Source organism: Marmota flaviventris, chromosome 13 (assembly GCF_047511675.1).
Source record: "Marmota flaviventris isolate mMarFla1 chromosome 13, mMarFla1.hap1, whole genome shotgun sequence".
Classification (NCBI taxonomy): domain Eukaryota; kingdom Metazoa; phylum Chordata; class Mammalia; order Rodentia; family Sciuridae; genus Marmota; species Marmota flaviventris.
In genome coordinates, this window is record NC_092510.1 from 101,026,245 (window position 1) to 101,045,182 (window position 18,938).

Sequence of the window (18,938 nt, forward strand, 5' to 3'; positions counted from 1 at the left end):
TTGGTCAGGATAACAAAGAGGCACTCTGGCTGGCAGCTTCAGTGAGTGCAGCCTACACATCAAGCCCAGGTGTTCAATGGGAATCCAGCTCTCAGCTGTACAGACTCATTCACACTGTGTCAGAGCTGCAGCCCCGCAGGTCTCACCCCACGGGCCTGGAAAGTGAGAGATTCCTTACGTGGAACTCAGAATCAGGCACTTGAACTCTTTCTTTGTTAATGCTGAGAACATACCACCAAGTTTGTGGGAGTACTATCAGGAAGAAGATCAAGGACTTGAAAGAGAAACCAATTAGAAGAAAATGGAAGTAAACTCTAATTTAAAACATTTGGGGAGAAGTTCCTAGGAAGTGAAGTAAGTGTTACTCTAAGAAAAGAACAAAAGATACATAAGGCTTTCTAGAGAGAAAGCTGCAAAGCAGATAAGTCCTAACATCCCTTTTTACCATAGCTATTCTGTGTGTCAACATAAGGGCTGGTGGTGACATCAGCAGAGCGATGAGGGAAGTGAGCGGAGAGCTGGTGAGACACAGCATAGCCATCTTCATATGAGGCTTCCGTAGGGTCCAGAGAGATTTTGGCACACTCTATCACAACATCGTGAGTTTCTAATTTCTTCCACCTAGAAAAGGTAATGAAAGTCAAAATAAAACAAATGGTATTCCATTCAATTACATCAAATACTTAAGAGGGCCAGCTCAGTGCCAGCCAGGGATTATGGTTAGCAAAGGATGATGCAGAACCAGGCTGGCTCAAGTACAAAGCAGTGTGAGAACACCAAGTTCTAGCTGTCCATCTTACAACCCATATCTTCCCTATTTAAAATGGTTACATAAAGTTAACAGAAGCTAATTTCAAAGAAAAATTTCATCATTAAAGACTAGGCACAGCCTCAAAATAATAAACCATGAAGAACAGTCACCAGGGGCAAAGGCAGCCAAGGCACAGGGAGAGCAGAAAAGCACAGGACAGCAGAGGCTGTCCTGGGGTCTCCCATAAGACTGGGGCCTCTTCTCACCCATCCCTGGGCCAGAAACACAGTATAGAGATACTCCCACTAGAGAGGGCATTTCAAGAACTGTCTGAGACTCCTGTTTATGGAGCCACAGTTTCACTTCTAGTACTTCGTCTCACAGAAGCAGGCAGACACCAAGATGTACAGCTTTGTTCAACACAGCTTGAAAAAGGGAAATAAGCCAAAGGACAACCAAGGGACTATATTATAAAGCAGAAATGTTAGCATACCACCATGAAAAGCAGGCTTAACAGATGAGAGGTTGCCAGGGATGGGTAAGAATACACAGGAGTTTCTGGGGCCATGGAATTGTACTTCATTGTGACTGACTTTTGTTAAAATGTAATTGATTATTTTCTATAAATTATAAGCTATACTAAAGTTTAAGAATCAAGTCTTCAAATTTTAAATGACACAATGCTCAGAATATAATCTTAAATGAAAAAAAGGACACAAAACTATTCAAAGACATGCCCTAAAACAGATCTGATAGCATTAAGTATTTGAACTTTAAAAACCAGAGGCTGGACTATAGATCAGTGATAGAGCGCTTGCCTAGCATTCTCAAGGCCCTGGGTTCTATCCCCAGCAAAGTGCACATAAGAAAGAACTGGAGTTATAGATGATGTTCATTTTTCTCTTTCAAATCTTCAGTGTTTGCCAGATGTTCTACAAGGGCCCTAATGATTAAGAGAACATTTAAAATATAATACTGCTCAAGTATAAGTTTTCTTTCTTTTAGACAACATTGCTTTATAATTTAGAAAATCTATACCCAGCCAAGTTGCCTATCAGGGATGAGACACTTTTAGATGGGCAAGGACTCAAATTTATGTCCCATGTAGCTCTCAGCTGGCCCTGGGAGCACAACAACATATCTTCTATGAAATCAAGGATAAAATATAGGAGGAGGGGGACACAGACTCCAGGAAACTGGGACCTGATTTATGGTCATGGTCGAGGCAAAAGTCTAGATAACAGTTGTTTCCAAGTACTTAGTAACTCTAACCGGTATTCTCATTTTCTGTCCCAAAATTTACAGGAAGAAGCTAACAACACTAAGAGCACTCTGTGGGCTCACGTGTACTCCACACTACGGTTACAGAATGCTCCTTAAATCTTACAAGTTGAAAAAGTAGTATTAAACATAGATGAGAGTGTCCAGGACATAAGGAACCCAGGCCGCTTCCCTACGGAGCAGCAAGCTTTTCCCCATTGCAGGGCTGGATCTTCGGGCGCTCCTCGGGCTCTCACTGCCTGAACTCTGCTGTCATAGACTCCCTTTCATGAACCCTCAGCATGCCTGCAAGGTGATTAACTGAGAGAGTGAGTCAGGATGCATATGTATACATGACAAGATTGATTTCAGAGAAGAAAATGAGAATCATAATAAAGAAGGAATACATTTAAATGTTTTATTTTAATTAAAGTGATATATCACTATATTTCCTTGATTCTAGAATGAACTATTCATACTTTAATATCTCTGAAACTAAATGCTATAATTTGATCAGGTGTGTATTATTTGGCATTTTTTTTTCTCAGATTTACCTAAAATATAAGTACATCATACATTCAGTGACACCTTAGACTCAATGAAATGTGGTAGTTTTAAAGAGTTGGTACAGTCCTAAAGTTTCCTCCCACACCACGCTGACAACCACTCTGGCTGCTGCTTCTAATTCATTAGTTGAACCATTCTCCCGCCTCCAAGTTCCTTAGAAGATGCCCTTGGCTTCTCCTTTCTTGATTTATGAATTTTAGACCTCATCTATTAACTTCCTGTTACAGGTGAACACTTAAGTCACTGCCATATCTCTCTTCCTTCCTTCCCAATGCTCTCAAAATATTTTTTTTTCCAAAATCAATTTCAATAATTATTAAGACAATATAAATACTATTTGCAGCTCAGGCTAAGAGACCACTGTGATACATTTACTTTCTCATTTGGTTTGGCCTGGAGTTGAGTTTTTTCTATTTTTTTTCCCTCAGTTTTCTATGATGAATTCTATCTATGATGAATTTCTATCATGAACTCTTCCTAAATTTATTCAAGCTGCTCTGAAACAATCCCTAATGTAATTTTTTTCATAATGAAATATAAATATCTATGAGGATTAGTTGGCCCCAGCAGAACTCCCTTTTGGAGGCCCTTCTCCCAGTCTGCAGGGTCACCATCCTCACCTATTGTGCAGCTGTCATCCTGACACTTGTCTTGACTATGCCCCCAAGTCAGGTCCTCAAGTTTCCTCAACTGTCCTCTTCCTTGATTTTACTCTCAGTTTGGTAGAAGACATTCTCCTGGGGCTGAATGAGGCTAAATGGGAGGAAATTTAAGTCCCTGCGCCTGCCTATCTAAAAATGTCTCATCCCTGATAGGATATAGAATCCTAGATCAAAAAATCTTTTTCTCTTACTTTTGAAGGGTTTCAGAAGCTAACACCATTCTGATTTCCAATCTTACTTAAATGTTTTAGCCTTTTTTCTTTCAGAAAAAAGGTTTATTATTAAGAAAGGTTTATTTCTGGCTTTTGTTTTGTTTTGTGTTTGGTGCTGGGGCCTGAACCAAGGGCCTCATAGATGTTAGATAAGTGTATACTCTAATATTTTGAAATTCCACTAACTTGAGATTGGTGGAATTGTTCTGCATTAAAGGGGCTGTGCACAAAGTAAGCCCCTTCAATCTGGAAGCTCATGTCCTTCAATTCTAAGGAATGTTTCTACATTATTATTTCTATTACAATTTCTTCTTCTACCAAGTTTTCTCCTCTCTTAACTCTTTTTTTTTTTGTCATAGAGATTTTAATAGATTTTCTGATTAACTCATCACAGTAATCATTTCTACTGTAATGATATGCAGCTAAAAATATGGAACGCTTCACGAATTTGCGTGTCATCCTTGCGCAGGGGCCATTCTAATCTTCTCTGTATCATTCCAATTTTAGTATATGTGCTGCTGAAGCGAGCACTCCTCTCTTAACTCTTATTATTGATACTGGCCTGCACTCACCATTCTAACTTTCTTCCAGAGATACACCTATTTCTACTCTTTGCTCAGCTTTCTGAGATATTCTCAACTTCATCTTTTAATTCTTTTATTGAAGTATTACTTTGGCCATCCTTCTAATTTTTTTTTTCAATTTTAAAACTTTTTTTTTTTTTTTTTAGTTGTATAGGGACACAAGGCCTTCACTTTATTTATTTTTAGGTGGTGCTGAGGATCGAACCCAGTGCCTCATGCAAGGCTGGTGCTCTACCACTGGCTACAGCCCCAGCCCATCCTTTTTCATTTTTAAGGCTCTTTCTTTGGTCTCAAAATAGTGTTTTTCCGCAGCACCTTGGTATTTACGATGTCTGTACACAAATACTCTCTCTCTGAAGTTACAGAGGACACCCTGTCTGCTCCCTGTGTCACCAGTACTTCCAGCTCCCCTTTCTGTGTTGGTCTGTCTTCCCATAGAACCTTTCTTCCAAAGTCAGATGGCCTGCGGGACCTGTTGAGCAAGGCGCTCTGAGCTGGCTAAAGAAGCCTCCAAGTTAACTGACTTGGCTGACTGATGTTTGCCTTCCAAGTTAACATGGCTGACTGATGTAGGACCTTCCAAAGCCCACTGTCTACAGTAAAGATTATTTATTTTCAAATATACACCCACAGGGAAGTAGATGGGGGAAGGGAGAAAGCAACACAGTGTCTGAACAAGAGCAGAAGGCAAGTGGCAACTGGTAGCAAATCTAAGGAAGCCAGGTGCTAAGCTACCAATGCTTTGAAGATACAGTTAGTTGACTTACACTGCGAAACTCTAAGATACCGAACAACTTATGGCACCCAGCCTTAATGAGTGGCAAGCAGATGAGGACCCTAGGCAGCCATAGTTGGAGCCACTAGAGGAGCACCAAGCATCCTAAAGTCCCTTCCCAATTCTACACTCACAAGCAATGGCTATTTTCTCACCAGAAATCTGGATTATTCTCTGGAGGGAATAAAAATAAGGAGTTTCTGGGTGAAGTATTATAGAGAAGTTGAGGGCATGATCACATTCCAGACACGTGGACCAAGTGAGCTCACACATCCTGAATGCCCAGGCCAATCAAGTCCCTCCACACCAACAGCTTCCCTCAGTGGTGGCCAGACCCTATGAGCCCAGCGATCAGAAGACTCTTCTAAAAATCTGAGCAGCTTAAGGAAAACAATAGTACTGCTGTCAAAATCTCTGCCAGGTGCTCAGATCAACACAAAACAAAGTGCAAGGTCAACGAGTTCCATTCCATGAGCACAATTTTTTTTTAAGTGTTCCTATCCAAAGATAAGCAGATCACCAAATCCTTGCAGAAAACCTCCAAGATTTAAAAAGAACAAAACAAAGCAAAAAAGAAAGCAGCTTAGAAGACTATGCAGAGAACAGACTATTCAGGGAAAACAAAACAAAAATACTGTCAACATTCTTGAAGGCAAGAGATTGCATCTATGAAACAAACGTAGGCTACTATAAAAAGAAGCCCTCTGAGAACTAAAAAGAACTCTTAGTACAAATGTGGTGGTAGAAATGCCGGCTGTAAGAGTAGGACTACAAGCCAAACACAGGAAATCAACAGGAAGTGGAATAAAAAGAAAAAAAAAGGAAAAAAAGAAAAGAAAAGCAGAGCAACACTCCAAGAGGTCCTGATCTCCATAGCAGCAGTTTTAGAAGGAAAGACAATCAGGGAAAGGAAACTAAACACAAAGTTTCCTAGAGCTTAAAGAGCTTCTGGGTTGGACAATGAGAATAGAATTTCACCAACGTGCATCATAGAAAAACCTTCACACATTGTGCCAAAAAGCCAGTGATCTCCTAGCTCCCAGAAGAAAAACAGCATGCACAGAGCACTGAAATGAAATGCCTTTGGATTTCCACAGCAAGCTTGGCAGCAGGAAGGCAATGGTACTGCCTCCAACCATTGAAGGAGACCAACTCTGGCCTGGGTGTCTCCACCAAGTCAAACGATGGCATCCTTCCTCAAATGCCACCAGAGAATACTTTCCATCGGAACCCAAGGAAACCAAGAAAGAAGCCATGGATGTGCTGCTCTGGAGAAAGGCAAGGCCAAGCCCTAGGAAAACAGGCTGATAGTTGGGCACCAGGCACAGGGGACAACCAGCTAGGTTCAGAACAAACCGCCAAGAGATGGGCACACTATAGGCCATCACCAAGGCCCTTTGTTTTTTGCAGTGTTGGGGATCCCACTTGGGGTTTCACTGCATGCTAAGGAAGCACTCTACCACTGAGACACATCCTCAGCCCTCACCACGGTTCTCACTGCCCTGCACTACCCTTTTAGCCAAGAGACACAACCAGGTGACCCTGGTCTAGATAACTAGTCTTCTAATAGTTCAGAGGCTGCTGAAGTTCCACTCTCTCTCCTCTGCCATATCAGCAAAGGACATTCACTTTACCCCATAGATGGATCCTGCTTTGAACTACTCCCGAGAGTTGAAAGTAGACACCTTCCTTCGCCTTGTTTTAGCAGCATGTCTAACAGCCAGCACCCACTGAAGGCCTGGCTAGATGCTCTGAGGCAGCTCTTAGCTTCCCAGGCCTCACTTGTGGCCTGTGACCTTGTGGCAATGATGTCCCTGAAGGCACTGCTATTCTTCCAAGGATGGTGAAGCCAGACCAATACCAGACACTGCTCCTGCCCTTGTCCCTGGGGACCTGCCCCTGATAGTGACAAGACTTCCTTAGCTAGGATTGGTTTCCTAATCAGCTTTACAGAACAAAACAATATATGCAGAACTATAAAGACAAAAATGAGAGAATAACTAACATAAAAGCAAGAGTAATAAGGTCAACAAGGAACAGGGAGGAAGAGAGTCTCATGATAGGCTCCTAACATATTGGAAAAGTTCTATTTTTAAAGCTGGGTACTGGCTACCTGTATATGTCTGTTATTATTAAATTTTGCATATACATTTTCTGCACTTCTCTACATATAACGTACCTCACAGTAAGTTGTTTTAAGCTGATAGGGTGTGACAGAGGCAGGGTTGGTTGAGAGGTGAGACCTGCTGTAGGAGGATCAGAAAACAAGCCATGTTTCTCATCTCAGTAAGAGACCCCAAAGTCCATATCTGTGGCTCAGTTTCCCCAACAGGGGAGCACAAGCCAGGCTGCCAGCGAGGAGCTTTTTCAGCTCAGTACACCACATTTCCTTCATTTCCCTCATTTTCAGTGTTAACAGAGCTCCACTTACACCAGGCCTGGTATCCTCAAATCAGGAGCTTTGCAGGTAGGTTCAGTACCTGCAGAGAACAAACCTGGCAACTCCTACAGGGCCCCACAGAGGGTGGAAGACAGCTGGTTACGCCAGATGGAAAAAGGTCTCAGGAAGGCTCAACGTGTGAAATATAGCCATTCTCAACCCATGTACTCTCAGCCACCTGCCCTACACAGTCACCAGCACCACCAAGAGCTAAGCTTTCCAGGAGTCCTGGGGACAGGCACCTGCACTGCAACCTCCCCTACTCTGCTAGTGGAATTACTTACTTTCTGTGAGGAATATGCTTTAAACTCATATAAAGTTCCAGCTGTATAAAGTTCTTTCAATCAATTGATAGAATGATTCTGTGAGTCAAACATCTGTATTCTTCAATAATACCTCCATGGGACATCTCTTAGAACAGAAGCAATCTCAAGAGATTCTTAAACATTCTGTCACTAGTTTCTATACCTTCGAGGGTCCAGTTCATGGTCCTTGGATCCAGTCACTAATTCTGGGTGAATTCGCACATGCTCCATCATTGGCTAGAAAAATGGGGTATACAAATTATAGGAGTGAATTTTTGTAGCATGTCCACACAATGGAATATTCTTTGACAATAAAATGGAATGAAATGCTGATACATGTTACAATATTGATGAGTCTTCATACATGTTAAGTAACAGAAGCCAGGCACAGAGGTACACACATTATATAATTCCATTTCTATGACATGTCCAGAATAGAAAGTCTTCATCATAAAGATGGAAAATTAGTGGCTTCTAAGGGATGGGGAGGGGGTTTTGGAGGAAGGCTGAATTTCTTTTCAAAACTTCTACCATTTATACAGAAGTTACAAATGTAGCCCATTCTGAATAATGCACTCAGTATCAAATAAATGAACAGTATTAAGTTACCTTGACCACTTCTTCAAAAGTCTCCAAGTTTTCCTTCATACTGTAGTGTGAACGCAGAAAGGAGACAAAGTTGCAAGGGTACATTCCATAAAGGCGATGAAAAAGGGCATAAACACTAGCATGGAGATGGACAAGGTAGATTTCTGTCACGTGGCCTAAGAAGAAAATCAACAAGATTGACACAAGACTGACACGTGCAAAACAGACAGGCACGCTTCTTCCCACCTTGCTCCAAGAACATGTCACAATGTTTTCCTCAAATGCAGACCTGAACACAGACACCCGCTTTCAAATCCATCAATGGTTCTGTACATACAGCCTCGTGATAAACTCCAATCTACTCAGTGTGACCCAGGAAGACTCTCATTGACCTAATCTCTGTCCTCTGCTCCAGCCATCCCCCAAAACACTCTCACAAGGCTGAACTACCTTTATAATGACACTCAACCTCCCTGTGATTTATAATTACACTCTCCACTGCTCGGGTCAGCACATGTTTCTCGAGGAAAGGACTATCCTACTCACCTCTCTATCCCCAGTGTCTTGGACTGTGCTTGGCACGTAATAAACATTCAAGTGTTTGTGGAACAAACATATGAGAACCTTTTGAAATCAGGATGTAGGCTTAGCAGATTTATAACTAAAGAGTGAAAAAGAAAAAAAACTATTATCCAGAAATTAGCTTAAACTGTTCGGTGTGGGAGAAACTGACTGAAACCCCAGTTCCTCCACAGCAATGGACAAACTGCACTCTCCCAGCAAAGATCCTACTAGACATGCTGGCATCGCCTGTGCCTATGCCTGCTGCTCAATCCTGTCTAGAAGGACAACGCACTCGCTCACAAAATGACTCTGACGCTGGGATTACAAACAATATGAAGTTTCACAGGCTCACAGCTCCTGGATCAGTTTGGTAGAGCTGTGCTACTGCCAATGTGGGGAAAATGAAAACCAAAGCATTTGAAACTCCAATGCTACTTAGGGCCTATTGCTTCTTCCCCCTCCCTCTATACATACACAAGGAATAGGCTCTCAGAACCAAAGTCTGTGTGTTGGTACAAAAATAGGAGAGTAAGACAAAAATTGTCCCACAAGCTAGGCTGTATCTGCAACCACAGAGATGGATGGTGTGTTTCCATGTAACTGAGAAATCAGGAAGTCTGACATCCTGCCACTGTTTCTCTGACAACTAATCTTTCCAAGCCAAAAATGTAAGGAAGGCATCTCACCAGCCATGCCTCTCACATGTGCCTGTAGACGACAGACCCAGGTATTTCCTCATCTGTCCAGTGGACACCACTCACTTCAGCCATAAAATTTCACACATCCTTCCCTTACAGCACATGAACTGTCGATCAGCAGGAAAGCAGCATTCACCTGGTAGAGCCTGAAAGGGATATAGAGCTCTGTACCTGGTTTCTTCAGGCACCAAGACGAAAGACGGCCAAAAATGTCAAAGAAATCAAGAAGGTGCTGCTTCCCTGACTGTGGAATCATTGGCAGCATGGTGATCAACACCAAGACGCCTGTTGTGAGGACGACGACATCAGTGTCCATCTACAGAGGAAAAAGACAACACCTGTCAGGTGCAGTGCACACTCAGCACCATGTCGTGTGAAGAGGTTCTCAATACCAAGGGTCATAAATCAGACGTTCCTCACACACTCATTTCCAAACCCTAAGGATCAAGTACTGAGCCTTAGCTATACTGTGATGAATCTGGGAGGACCATTTCCAATACCCCACACTTCCTCATCCAGAAGATGAGCTGAACGTGTTCTGGGGACTACCAAGTCGTAACCTCTCAGAATACCCTACTTGCAGCACCTGGATGGAAGTACAAGAAGGCATGTTTTAACAGAACACAGCAATATTGCTCTGTTTTCATCTATTCAACCAAACTCTAAGATGATTTTGTCAGGTTAAGCTAATTTAAAAAAACACTACACACTGGCAAGTAATTTGCTGAGGTTTTTTTTTTTTTTTTGGGGGGGGGAGTGGGTGGCAGTACTGGGGCTGGAACACAGGGCCTCATGCATGATACACTACTACTGAGTCCAAACCCCCAGCCCAATTCACTGTTGTTGTTTTAAGAACTATTACAGAAGTATAATTGAAGAAATCAGAATAGCACTAAGAAGTCAAGTTAATGGCTCACCTTCGTAGCAGTATTTAGAGACCCACAAACAAATCTCTGACCATGCTTTTGGTTTAAGGATCAAGTCAAATAACTTCAGGCTAACTGAGTACACTTAATACCCAATGGATAATAAATCAGCTCAGATTTGCTACAGCAGCTCACCTGACCCATAATTAAATCATGGATGTTGCTGAGTAACTGAAATTAAGGTTTATAAAATAAGACATTAATTAAGAGAATGCCATGAGGGCTAAGACATCTATTATTCCTATTAGAAAAGGAATCTACAATGCTAGAAATAAAGTTTTAAATATATTTAATTTTTACATTAAGCACCAAGGCTTCTGTTGTAGCAGATATCCAGTAGAAAGAATATATGGTAGATGAGAAACACATAATGAGAATATAATGAGAAAACATAATGAGTTCCAGCAAAAAGAACTAACCCTAATTCATTTACATAACATTCTAACTGAAGACCTAGATAAAAGGTCTTGATTAATACTCAAGGCTTGCCTTTCTGGAAAAGATAAATGTTTTGCAATCTGAACTAAATGTTGTGCATCAAAAGTGGATTAATTTCTCATCAATCCATTTGCTCAAAGAATACAAAGTTATTAAAACTGATTGAGAGCTGGGTATGTAGCTCAATTAATTGGCAGAGTGTTTGCCTAGCATACACAAAGCCCTGGGTTCAATACCCAGCAGCACCATAAATAAATACATAAACAACTGCCCTTGCTTTTTCTTAACCCAAATAGAAGACCCTGCCAATGTGACTCTTTGGGTCCTATCTCAAGGGATAATAAAATAGACACAAAAATCAACATTCATGGTGCTATATCCAAGGAACACAAAAGTACTGTATCCCAGAACAACACTACTGGGCACACCATGTCTCTGTGAGGCACTGTCAGACAATGTTAACCACAAACTCTTATTTTACAGTTAAGAAACAAGTCTAAGAACTAAACAGATTAAGACGACAGCAAGTATTTCAGCAAGCCACTGTAAAAACTAAAATCATAAAATCTAAATAGGTTTTTGGCTCTTAATGAAGAAAAATGTTCTTCATTTAGTGCAAAAAAAAAAAAAAAAAAAGCCACTCTGTAGGACTTACATTAACAAAATCTTAATTGTGGCTGCTATCAAAACATGCCTCTCTATAGTTAAAAGGAACTTTAAGCCATTTTCTATCAGCAAAAGGGGATTTGCAGCCTGTTTTTAACTGAGGGAGGCTAGATAATGCTGAGATCAAGAAGTATACAGTAACATAATGCTAGCGCCATCTGAATGAAACTTTACTTCACTACTTAGACAAAAGGTATTTAATGTCCATAGTGATGTAGTTGAGAATTACCAATTACAAACTCTGCTAAAAGAAAAAAACCAAGAAATCCTACAAGTTTTTAAATCCTGAAATTAACATCAAGCTTGCTTGTGTGAAGTCAGTCACCATTTCAGAGACAGTATTTATAATGTCATCTCATTTAAATCCTTACCAACACCCTACCTTGAGACATTTCAGTAAAGAAGGCAAAAGAGGTGCTTGAGAGAGTTTATGCTTCCAAGACGGCTGTAGTCGCACGACATGCCCCAGCAACGACAGGATGGATAAACGGGTGGCAGCTTTGCCCACGTACTCATTAATTTTGTCCAAGAGGTGCTGAAAAGAACAAAGGACATCCTCACATAAACAAATGAAGTTAACCCAAACACAGGCAGTAACGATGGAGTCCACTCCCTCAAGTCTTTCCTCTGGTGTAAACTGGTAAAGAGATCAAATCCAAGATTTTCAAAACCATGTGAGGAAAAAAAAAAAAAAAAAAGCGAGAAAGAAAGAAAGAAAAAAGTTGTGTTTGGCCTGTGAGAAAACAGTCAGTTTGCACACTCCTCAGTGACCCTTCAGTGAGAAAGGATCCCCACATTACAGAGCTGTAAGGGGTCGGTGGTTCCTCTGTGGTCTCTTGCTCCACTCTTTTTTTTTTTTTTTTTAATTTTTTATTGTTGGCTGTTCAAAACATTACATAGTTCTTGATATATCTTATTTCACACTTTGATTCAAGTGGGTTATGAGCTCCCATTTTTACCCCATATATAGATTCTTGCTCCACTCTTATAAGAACCACTGACCCAGGCTGCAGCCATGAAGGATCTGGCAGGATGCAACTGCTGCAACATCCCGCACACATACTTTGGCCCTAAACATAAGTCAGACATTAGGGAAAGTTACCACACAGCTCAGGGTAAAGGAAAAAAAAAATGTATTGTAAAAGGCACACATTGGCAAGGTCCTCAAATTTCAGAGCAGTCATTCTCACACACAAACTCAAGACTTACCGAAGTCTGCAATTACAATGCTTTGTTAGCTATTTAACACAAACAAAAATAAAAGCAAAAGGCAAACACAATGAAGCCCTCTAAGAGCCTGGTGCTAGAAAGCAGGATTCATTAATCAGCCATATCAATTACCTGCACCTAGGGATTTTCCCATATTGATAAAAGCCTAAAAATTCTACTCAAAGCATGGGCTTAAAGATGAACCCCCTACAGGCCAAGAGATCACTATGCAGTACTGTACCAGAATTGTGATGTTTCTTTAACCCATTATGTACCCTTGCTCCTCAATTTTATAGGCATATAACCAATATACATATGCGTGTGTGTGTGTGTGTGTGTGTGTCTGTGTGTATGTGTATTCCTATATAAAGGATGCTAGAACATCCAGGGTTAAATAAAAAAGATCTTTAAAAAACTCTGAAATAGATTTTATTCTGCAAACTTCTCAGGAAACAAAATTATTTTTCTTTATGGTCATAACCTGGGAATAATGTCCCTCGTGGCATACAGAAGTTTCAGGAAGCAGCTCTGGACACACTGTGGCGTGGATTTGCAGAGAAGCTGTTACATGACTCTTCAAGACACATGCAATGCCCTCCTACCACATTTCAGCAGTTACCTTATCATGTGGCTCTTGCAAGGTAGTCAGGATGTGCAACGCTGGCTGAGAACTGGTTTCCAGGTAATAGTCCACCAAGGTGTTTACAAGCATGGGACCACGGTCTAAATACAGAAAGGGGTAATTTATAACACTTACTTCCTTTAACATTATAATTTATTTCAATGCTGGCTGGTATAAAATCCAGGTGTTTCTTTATATGCTACTCAGAGTTTCATGAAGCATTTGGGCCTCTCTAAATTCATTAGGAATTAACAATGAGGTAATTACAAACTTATTTGCCTAAATATCCTAAAAGCATTATGAAATGCTACCATTTACTTTTTATTATTTTTTTAATCTGTGACTATTGGTAAAATTAGGACTGTATAAAATACATAAAAAATAAACATATTAAACAAAAAGTATGCAAAATTAAAGTAAAAGTCCCCTCACCACCCACCCTACCCGACTCTTTACATGAATACCCTTAAGTTCAGCTTCCCTGCTTGTATCTTCACTCGCATATCCACATAGACATGTCTGTGTATCTGTTTTCTTCCCCTTAACAACATATCACAGGCACCTTTCTGTGATGGCACCCATGGCCTGCCTATCTCATCTTTTGACTGAGTTGCCATTGCTCCATTGCACAATAATTAATTTAACCCTTCATCTACCAAAGGATACTTGGGCTCTCCAATTTTTCACCATATTTCACTCAAGGCAATAATGCAGATTCTTGGAGATGGGCCAAATGGTATGTGTTTTCAATTTGACTGACATATATTACAAAAAGGCTAACAAGCCAGGCACGGTGGCACATGCCTATAATCCCAGAGGCTTGGGAGGCTGAAGCAGGAGGATCATGAGTTCAAAGCCAGCCTTAGCAAAAAGGAGGCACTAAGCAACTCAGTGAGACCCTGTCTCTCAATAAAATACAATAGGGCTGAGGATGTGGCTCAGTGGTAGAATTCAATCTCCAGTACCCACCCCCGCAAAAAAGGCTGAACAATTTATATTCCTACTATATAACAGTGCCCATTTCTCAAATCAATGTTAGACTTTTGTCAACCTGGTAAGCAAAAAAGGGTTCTGTTTACATTTTTTAACTAATTAAAGAGAGATTGAACACTTATTAAAAACTACACATGAGGGGCTGGGGTTGTGGCTCAGCGGAAGAGCACTTGCCTAGCACATGTGAGGCCTTGGATTCAATTCTCAGCACCACATAGAAATAAAATAAAGGTATTATGTCCAACTACAACTAACACAAAATATTAAAAATAAAAATAAAATTACACACGATTTACTCTGCCTAGATTTTGCTTTTAAATTCTCAGGGTACAGGAAGTTAGAGGGAGGTAAGATGAAATAAAAATGGCAAAAAATGTGAAGCTGTGTTCATGGAATTCACCGTACTGTGCGCACTTCTTTGTGTGTATATCTGAGTGTTTGTGTAACTAAAAGTTTAAAGCACTTACCGCATGAACTAACCAACGTGTGCCCTCTTCTGGTGGCTCTAAGAACACCCTTAAAAGGCTGAAAACTTCTATTTGTCAGCCAGACTCATCTTTTCTTGTGAGCAGACAAATTAAAAATTATGTTCCCTGGCTTACCAGAATTGAGGTTCTCTTTAAAGACAGCTGTCACATCATCACGTACGCCCAGGGTAGGGGAATCCAGCATGGAAAGCAGCTCCCCGACATTTGCTGGCTGGGCCATTCTCTCACTTGACTGTGTTGTGCTGGCTCCAGGACGTGCATTAAAGGCTTGGACGGCTCTTCATTTAGGGCTGCTACCAGACTGCATGAAAAAAGAAGATGGATGGTGTGACAAATGTCCCCATTTTCCTCACAACAAACCACCTGCAAGACAAATCAGCACATGGGTTCAATGTAGTGAAAAGTTTGGCCAGAACTCTGAATAACTCTGCCTCTCACAGATGTATGAAGCAAGGAGAGCTCTATGGAATGCATCAGAGAGGAGCCTAAGACAAGATACCATTCACAACTGTCACTGCAGCAAATGAACACTAGGCTTTATGCCTACCTCTGATTCTACCTTGGATTCTGGCTGAGGCTGTGTTTGTGCTTCAAATGGATCTAAAAAGTAGACAAAAAGTTTCCACAAAAAGAACTATAAGCATTCTACTCTCTTGGTGACCCTCCCAACAATGTCTAAAAGTTAGAATAGCTGGTTAGGCCACACTTTGGTTACCCAACACCCGCTGTGAGTAGGGGTCATTTCTGTTTCACCACACACTCTTCATCACAGACATCTATTCTATACTCAAAGGCTCACAGACAGACCATCAGAGCAAACCATGAAAGCTCAGCTCTTCACAAAAGGGGAGCAACTGCCTTATCTTTATGTACAAAAAGCAGCTCATTCCCCAAGTGTTCCTATACACATTTAGGGCTGATTTCCGCTGCCAAGTTAGGTCTCTAAAACTTATTTTTGGAAAAGAATGAGACATTTATAAGACAGGATCTATGTGCCTTTTACAACCATCTCTTTACGCTACTACAGGGTGACTGGCACTTCTGTCAGCATGGTACAGGAAGGGAAACAGACATCAAGCCCTTTGCTCAGGGTCACAGAGCAAGGAAGAGGCAAAATCAGGCAAGACCTAATATTTGAACCCAGATCTGACTCCAAAGTCCCAATAAGCCCTAAATGTGACATCAGATTAACTTATGATTTTGATCATCACTGCAACTATGAGGTAAGCAGGAATTGCCTTTATTTTACAAATGGGAATATGGCTATCCAAAAAAGGCTAAATAATTTTACCAAAGTCAGACAGTAACATTTAACTTCAATAGTCCAACTCCCAAATCAATGATTAGCGATGCCCTTTGCAGCCATATAAAAACATTTTCTTATCTGCTTTCCTTTCAGTTAGGTAATACAGCAGTTCCAAAGCTGCAGGATGCATCAAATCTACCAGGGATGCATATTAGAAATGTAATGTTCTGGGACCATTCCAAAATGGAACTGGGGGCTCAATCATCTACACTTTCCTAAGGACCCCAGGTGATGCTTAAGGAGGTGATATTCAGGCCTGTTTGAGAAACACTATGCTAAAGAAAGACCCAGCTAAACAGTTAAGCTTCATCTGCAAGGATGCCGAACTAGCAGGGCCCCAAGAAACTGTCAGGTATTAACTCAGTGTGCTCTCACTTAATTAGAATCCAGTGACACTCACTGATTTGGCTATTGGTGAGTCAAAAGATTCATTGGAAAAATCAAGTGAAATGCATAAATACATTTCTGAAAGCAAATCATAAATACAGGAAGTTGCTGGCTTATACCCAAAAGTATAAATCTTACAGTTAAATCACAAAGGAAGTCAACTTCAAAGTGCTCAGAAATATGGGACCACAACTGGCAAGACTCTACTGTGAAAGTACAAAACTGAAAATAGAAAAGAATGTCATCTTATTGTGAACTGGATTACATCTACAAATGAGGACAAGGCCAACCTATCAAGCCTCACCACTCACTAAGGACTAAGCGAGTGAGGGTGCAGAGGTGGGGCACAGTACCTGCTGCGCTCTCAGTCACCAGCACTGCATGTCATCATGAAAATCACCAGTCAAAAGCTTTGGGTCACCACTTTCAAGATAGCCTTTTAAGAGCACATTTCTCTAGCCATATTTATTTCTACTTTGGATAAATCACAAATGATTCTCAATTAGCGATAAAGAATACAGTTCATAAATCTGAAAGTTATTCTGCCCCCTGGTTTGGTTTTATTCCAATAAAATTGCTACTTACCTACTCTAAGTCTAGTGAGATTTTTGTGTTTGCCTTCTGAGTGTTCAAAAGACAACAATGTCAGATCTGGTCTTCCCAATGCAGGCTGCTCCTGAGCACAGAGTGACAGGAGCTCAATTTTAAACAAAGATGGCAACCATCCAGCCAAAGTGCTGAGAGTCAGGGCTAAACGGCTTAGGGACCTAGCTGGTTTTTCAGTTTTTAACTGTAATTTAGGTGAAAAGTCTGTTTTGGGCAGTTTTCTCTTTGCAAATGGTTTATAGAATGCAAAAATAAGGTTTTACTCTGAAACACATTAGGATATTTTTGGCAACAAGATTTTTCTCCTTGGTTCTCAACTTTTTACCCATATTTTTTAATCCCCAGGAAAAAGACAAATCTTAGGCTTTTTGTGAGACCCTTTGTATATGTAACCTCAGTTCAAGCATTTCTGATATTCTAAAAATCCCCCAAGAGTTAAATTATAAGCTTTGGAATCAGTCCCAAAATTGGAACATTTCTTTTTAAACTTACTCAAATACTTCTCAGGGCATACTAACCTTCAGGTGTGAAGCATGGAAGGCAGACTTAGCGAGTGCAAGAACTACATGCTCTAGTGGAACAACGCATAGGTTCAGTAGGGACACAGAGGAGGGAAAGGAGCAGCTCAGCTGGACACGGTGTTGCATACTTGCTAAACACACCTTATAGCCTATGGAGAGCTGGCACCACAGACACACTGAAGCACCCACTACAAACAGCTATACAAAGTTGGGTTTCAGGGGTGCAACTTTGGGGTTTATATATTGTCCTTGGCTCCTTGCATTCTCTTTCTCTGCTTCCTGACTACCATGAGCTGAGTGAGTAGCTTTCCTCTGACTCGCCCTTCCACCCTGTTGTCTCACTCAGGCCCAGAACAGTGGAGTTGGGCGACCATGGACTAAGACACCTGAAACTGTGAGCCCAAAATAAGTTTTTCCTTCTTCAAGTTGTTCTTTTCAGGTAATTTGGTCACAGCAATGAAAAGCTAACACACACTACTCTCAAGTGTCTAATCCTGACCTTTTCAAACACATTAAAACTGGTCCTTGCTCAGGGCCTTTGCACTTCGTGTTCTATATCTGGAATGCTCTCCTCTCATATCCTTGTATAGCTAACTCAGGTCTCTGCTTAAAAGGTCAGCATTTCAGAATCACCTCTGCTGACAGCCTGATCTTAAACAGCTATTAGTTACAATGTTGGAATAAAATATACTTTCTAATCATGAGGAATCTTTTAAAAATTGTTATATTACACATACTAATTGTACCAAATGATGGGTTTCACTGTGGCATTTCCATACACGCACAAGGAGCTTTGATCATGCTCCTCCTTTTCCTCCCTTTTCCACCCACTCTATCCCCAGCAAGATCAATATTCCCTCTTTTGTTTCCACACGAGAGAAAACATGCAATATTTATCTTCTTGGGTCTGGCTTATTTCACTTATCATTATGTCTTCCAGCTCCATCTATTTCCATGCAAATGGCAGAATTTCATTCTTTATGGCTGAATACCCCATTGTATACATACACATGCCATTTTTTAATCCATTCATCTGCTGATGGGCACCTGGGATGATTCCATATCTTGGCTACTGTAATGACGCCACAATAAACACCAGTACATAGGTGTCTCTTTCGTATGCTGAGTTCACTCCTTCAGATATGTACCCAGGAGAGTTACAGCTGAGTCACACAGTAGTTCTATGTTTAGTTTTGAGGAACCTCCATACTGTTTTCCATAGTGGCTATACTGATTTACATTCCCACAACCAGTGTGGGAGTTCCTTTTCCTCCACCACCTCACAAGCATTCACTAATGTTTTTCAATAACAGCCATTCTAAGATACAATCTCAATGTAGTTTTGATTTGCATTTCTCTGACGGCTAAAG

General features: G+C 40.9%; 1 protein-coding gene and 1 non-coding gene across 8 annotated transcripts in view; both read right to left on the reverse strand.

Moving 5' to 3' along the window:
- The window catches only part of Tsc1 (TSC complex subunit 1), a 174,078-nt gene that overhangs the window by 136,624 nt on the left and 18,516 nt on the right, over positions 1-18,938 (reverse strand). For all 7 annotated transcript variants that reach the window (XM_027942475.2, XM_071601106.1, XM_071601103.1 and 4 more), the window contains 7 exons: positions 14,863-15,049; positions 13,265-13,368; positions 11,819-11,971; positions 9,578-9,722; positions 8,166-8,320; positions 7,720-7,793; positions 446-621 (listed from right to left, as the gene is read on the reverse strand). In XM_027942475.2, the coding sequence (XP_027798276.2) occupies positions 446-621; positions 7,720-7,793; positions 8,166-8,320; positions 9,578-9,722; positions 11,819-11,971; positions 13,265-13,368; positions 14,863-14,968 (913 nt within the window). In that variant the 5' untranslated portion in view covers positions 14,969-15,049. The remainder of the gene's footprint in view (positions 1-445; positions 622-7,719; positions 7,794-8,165; positions 8,321-9,577; positions 9,723-11,818; positions 11,972-13,264; positions 13,369-14,862; positions 15,050-18,938) is intronic.
- LOC114100961 (U6 spliceosomal RNA) lies at positions 3,877-3,983 on the reverse strand. Its single transcript, XR_003584183.2, has one exon. It is a non-coding gene; the product is annotated as a U6 spliceosomal RNA (small nuclear RNA).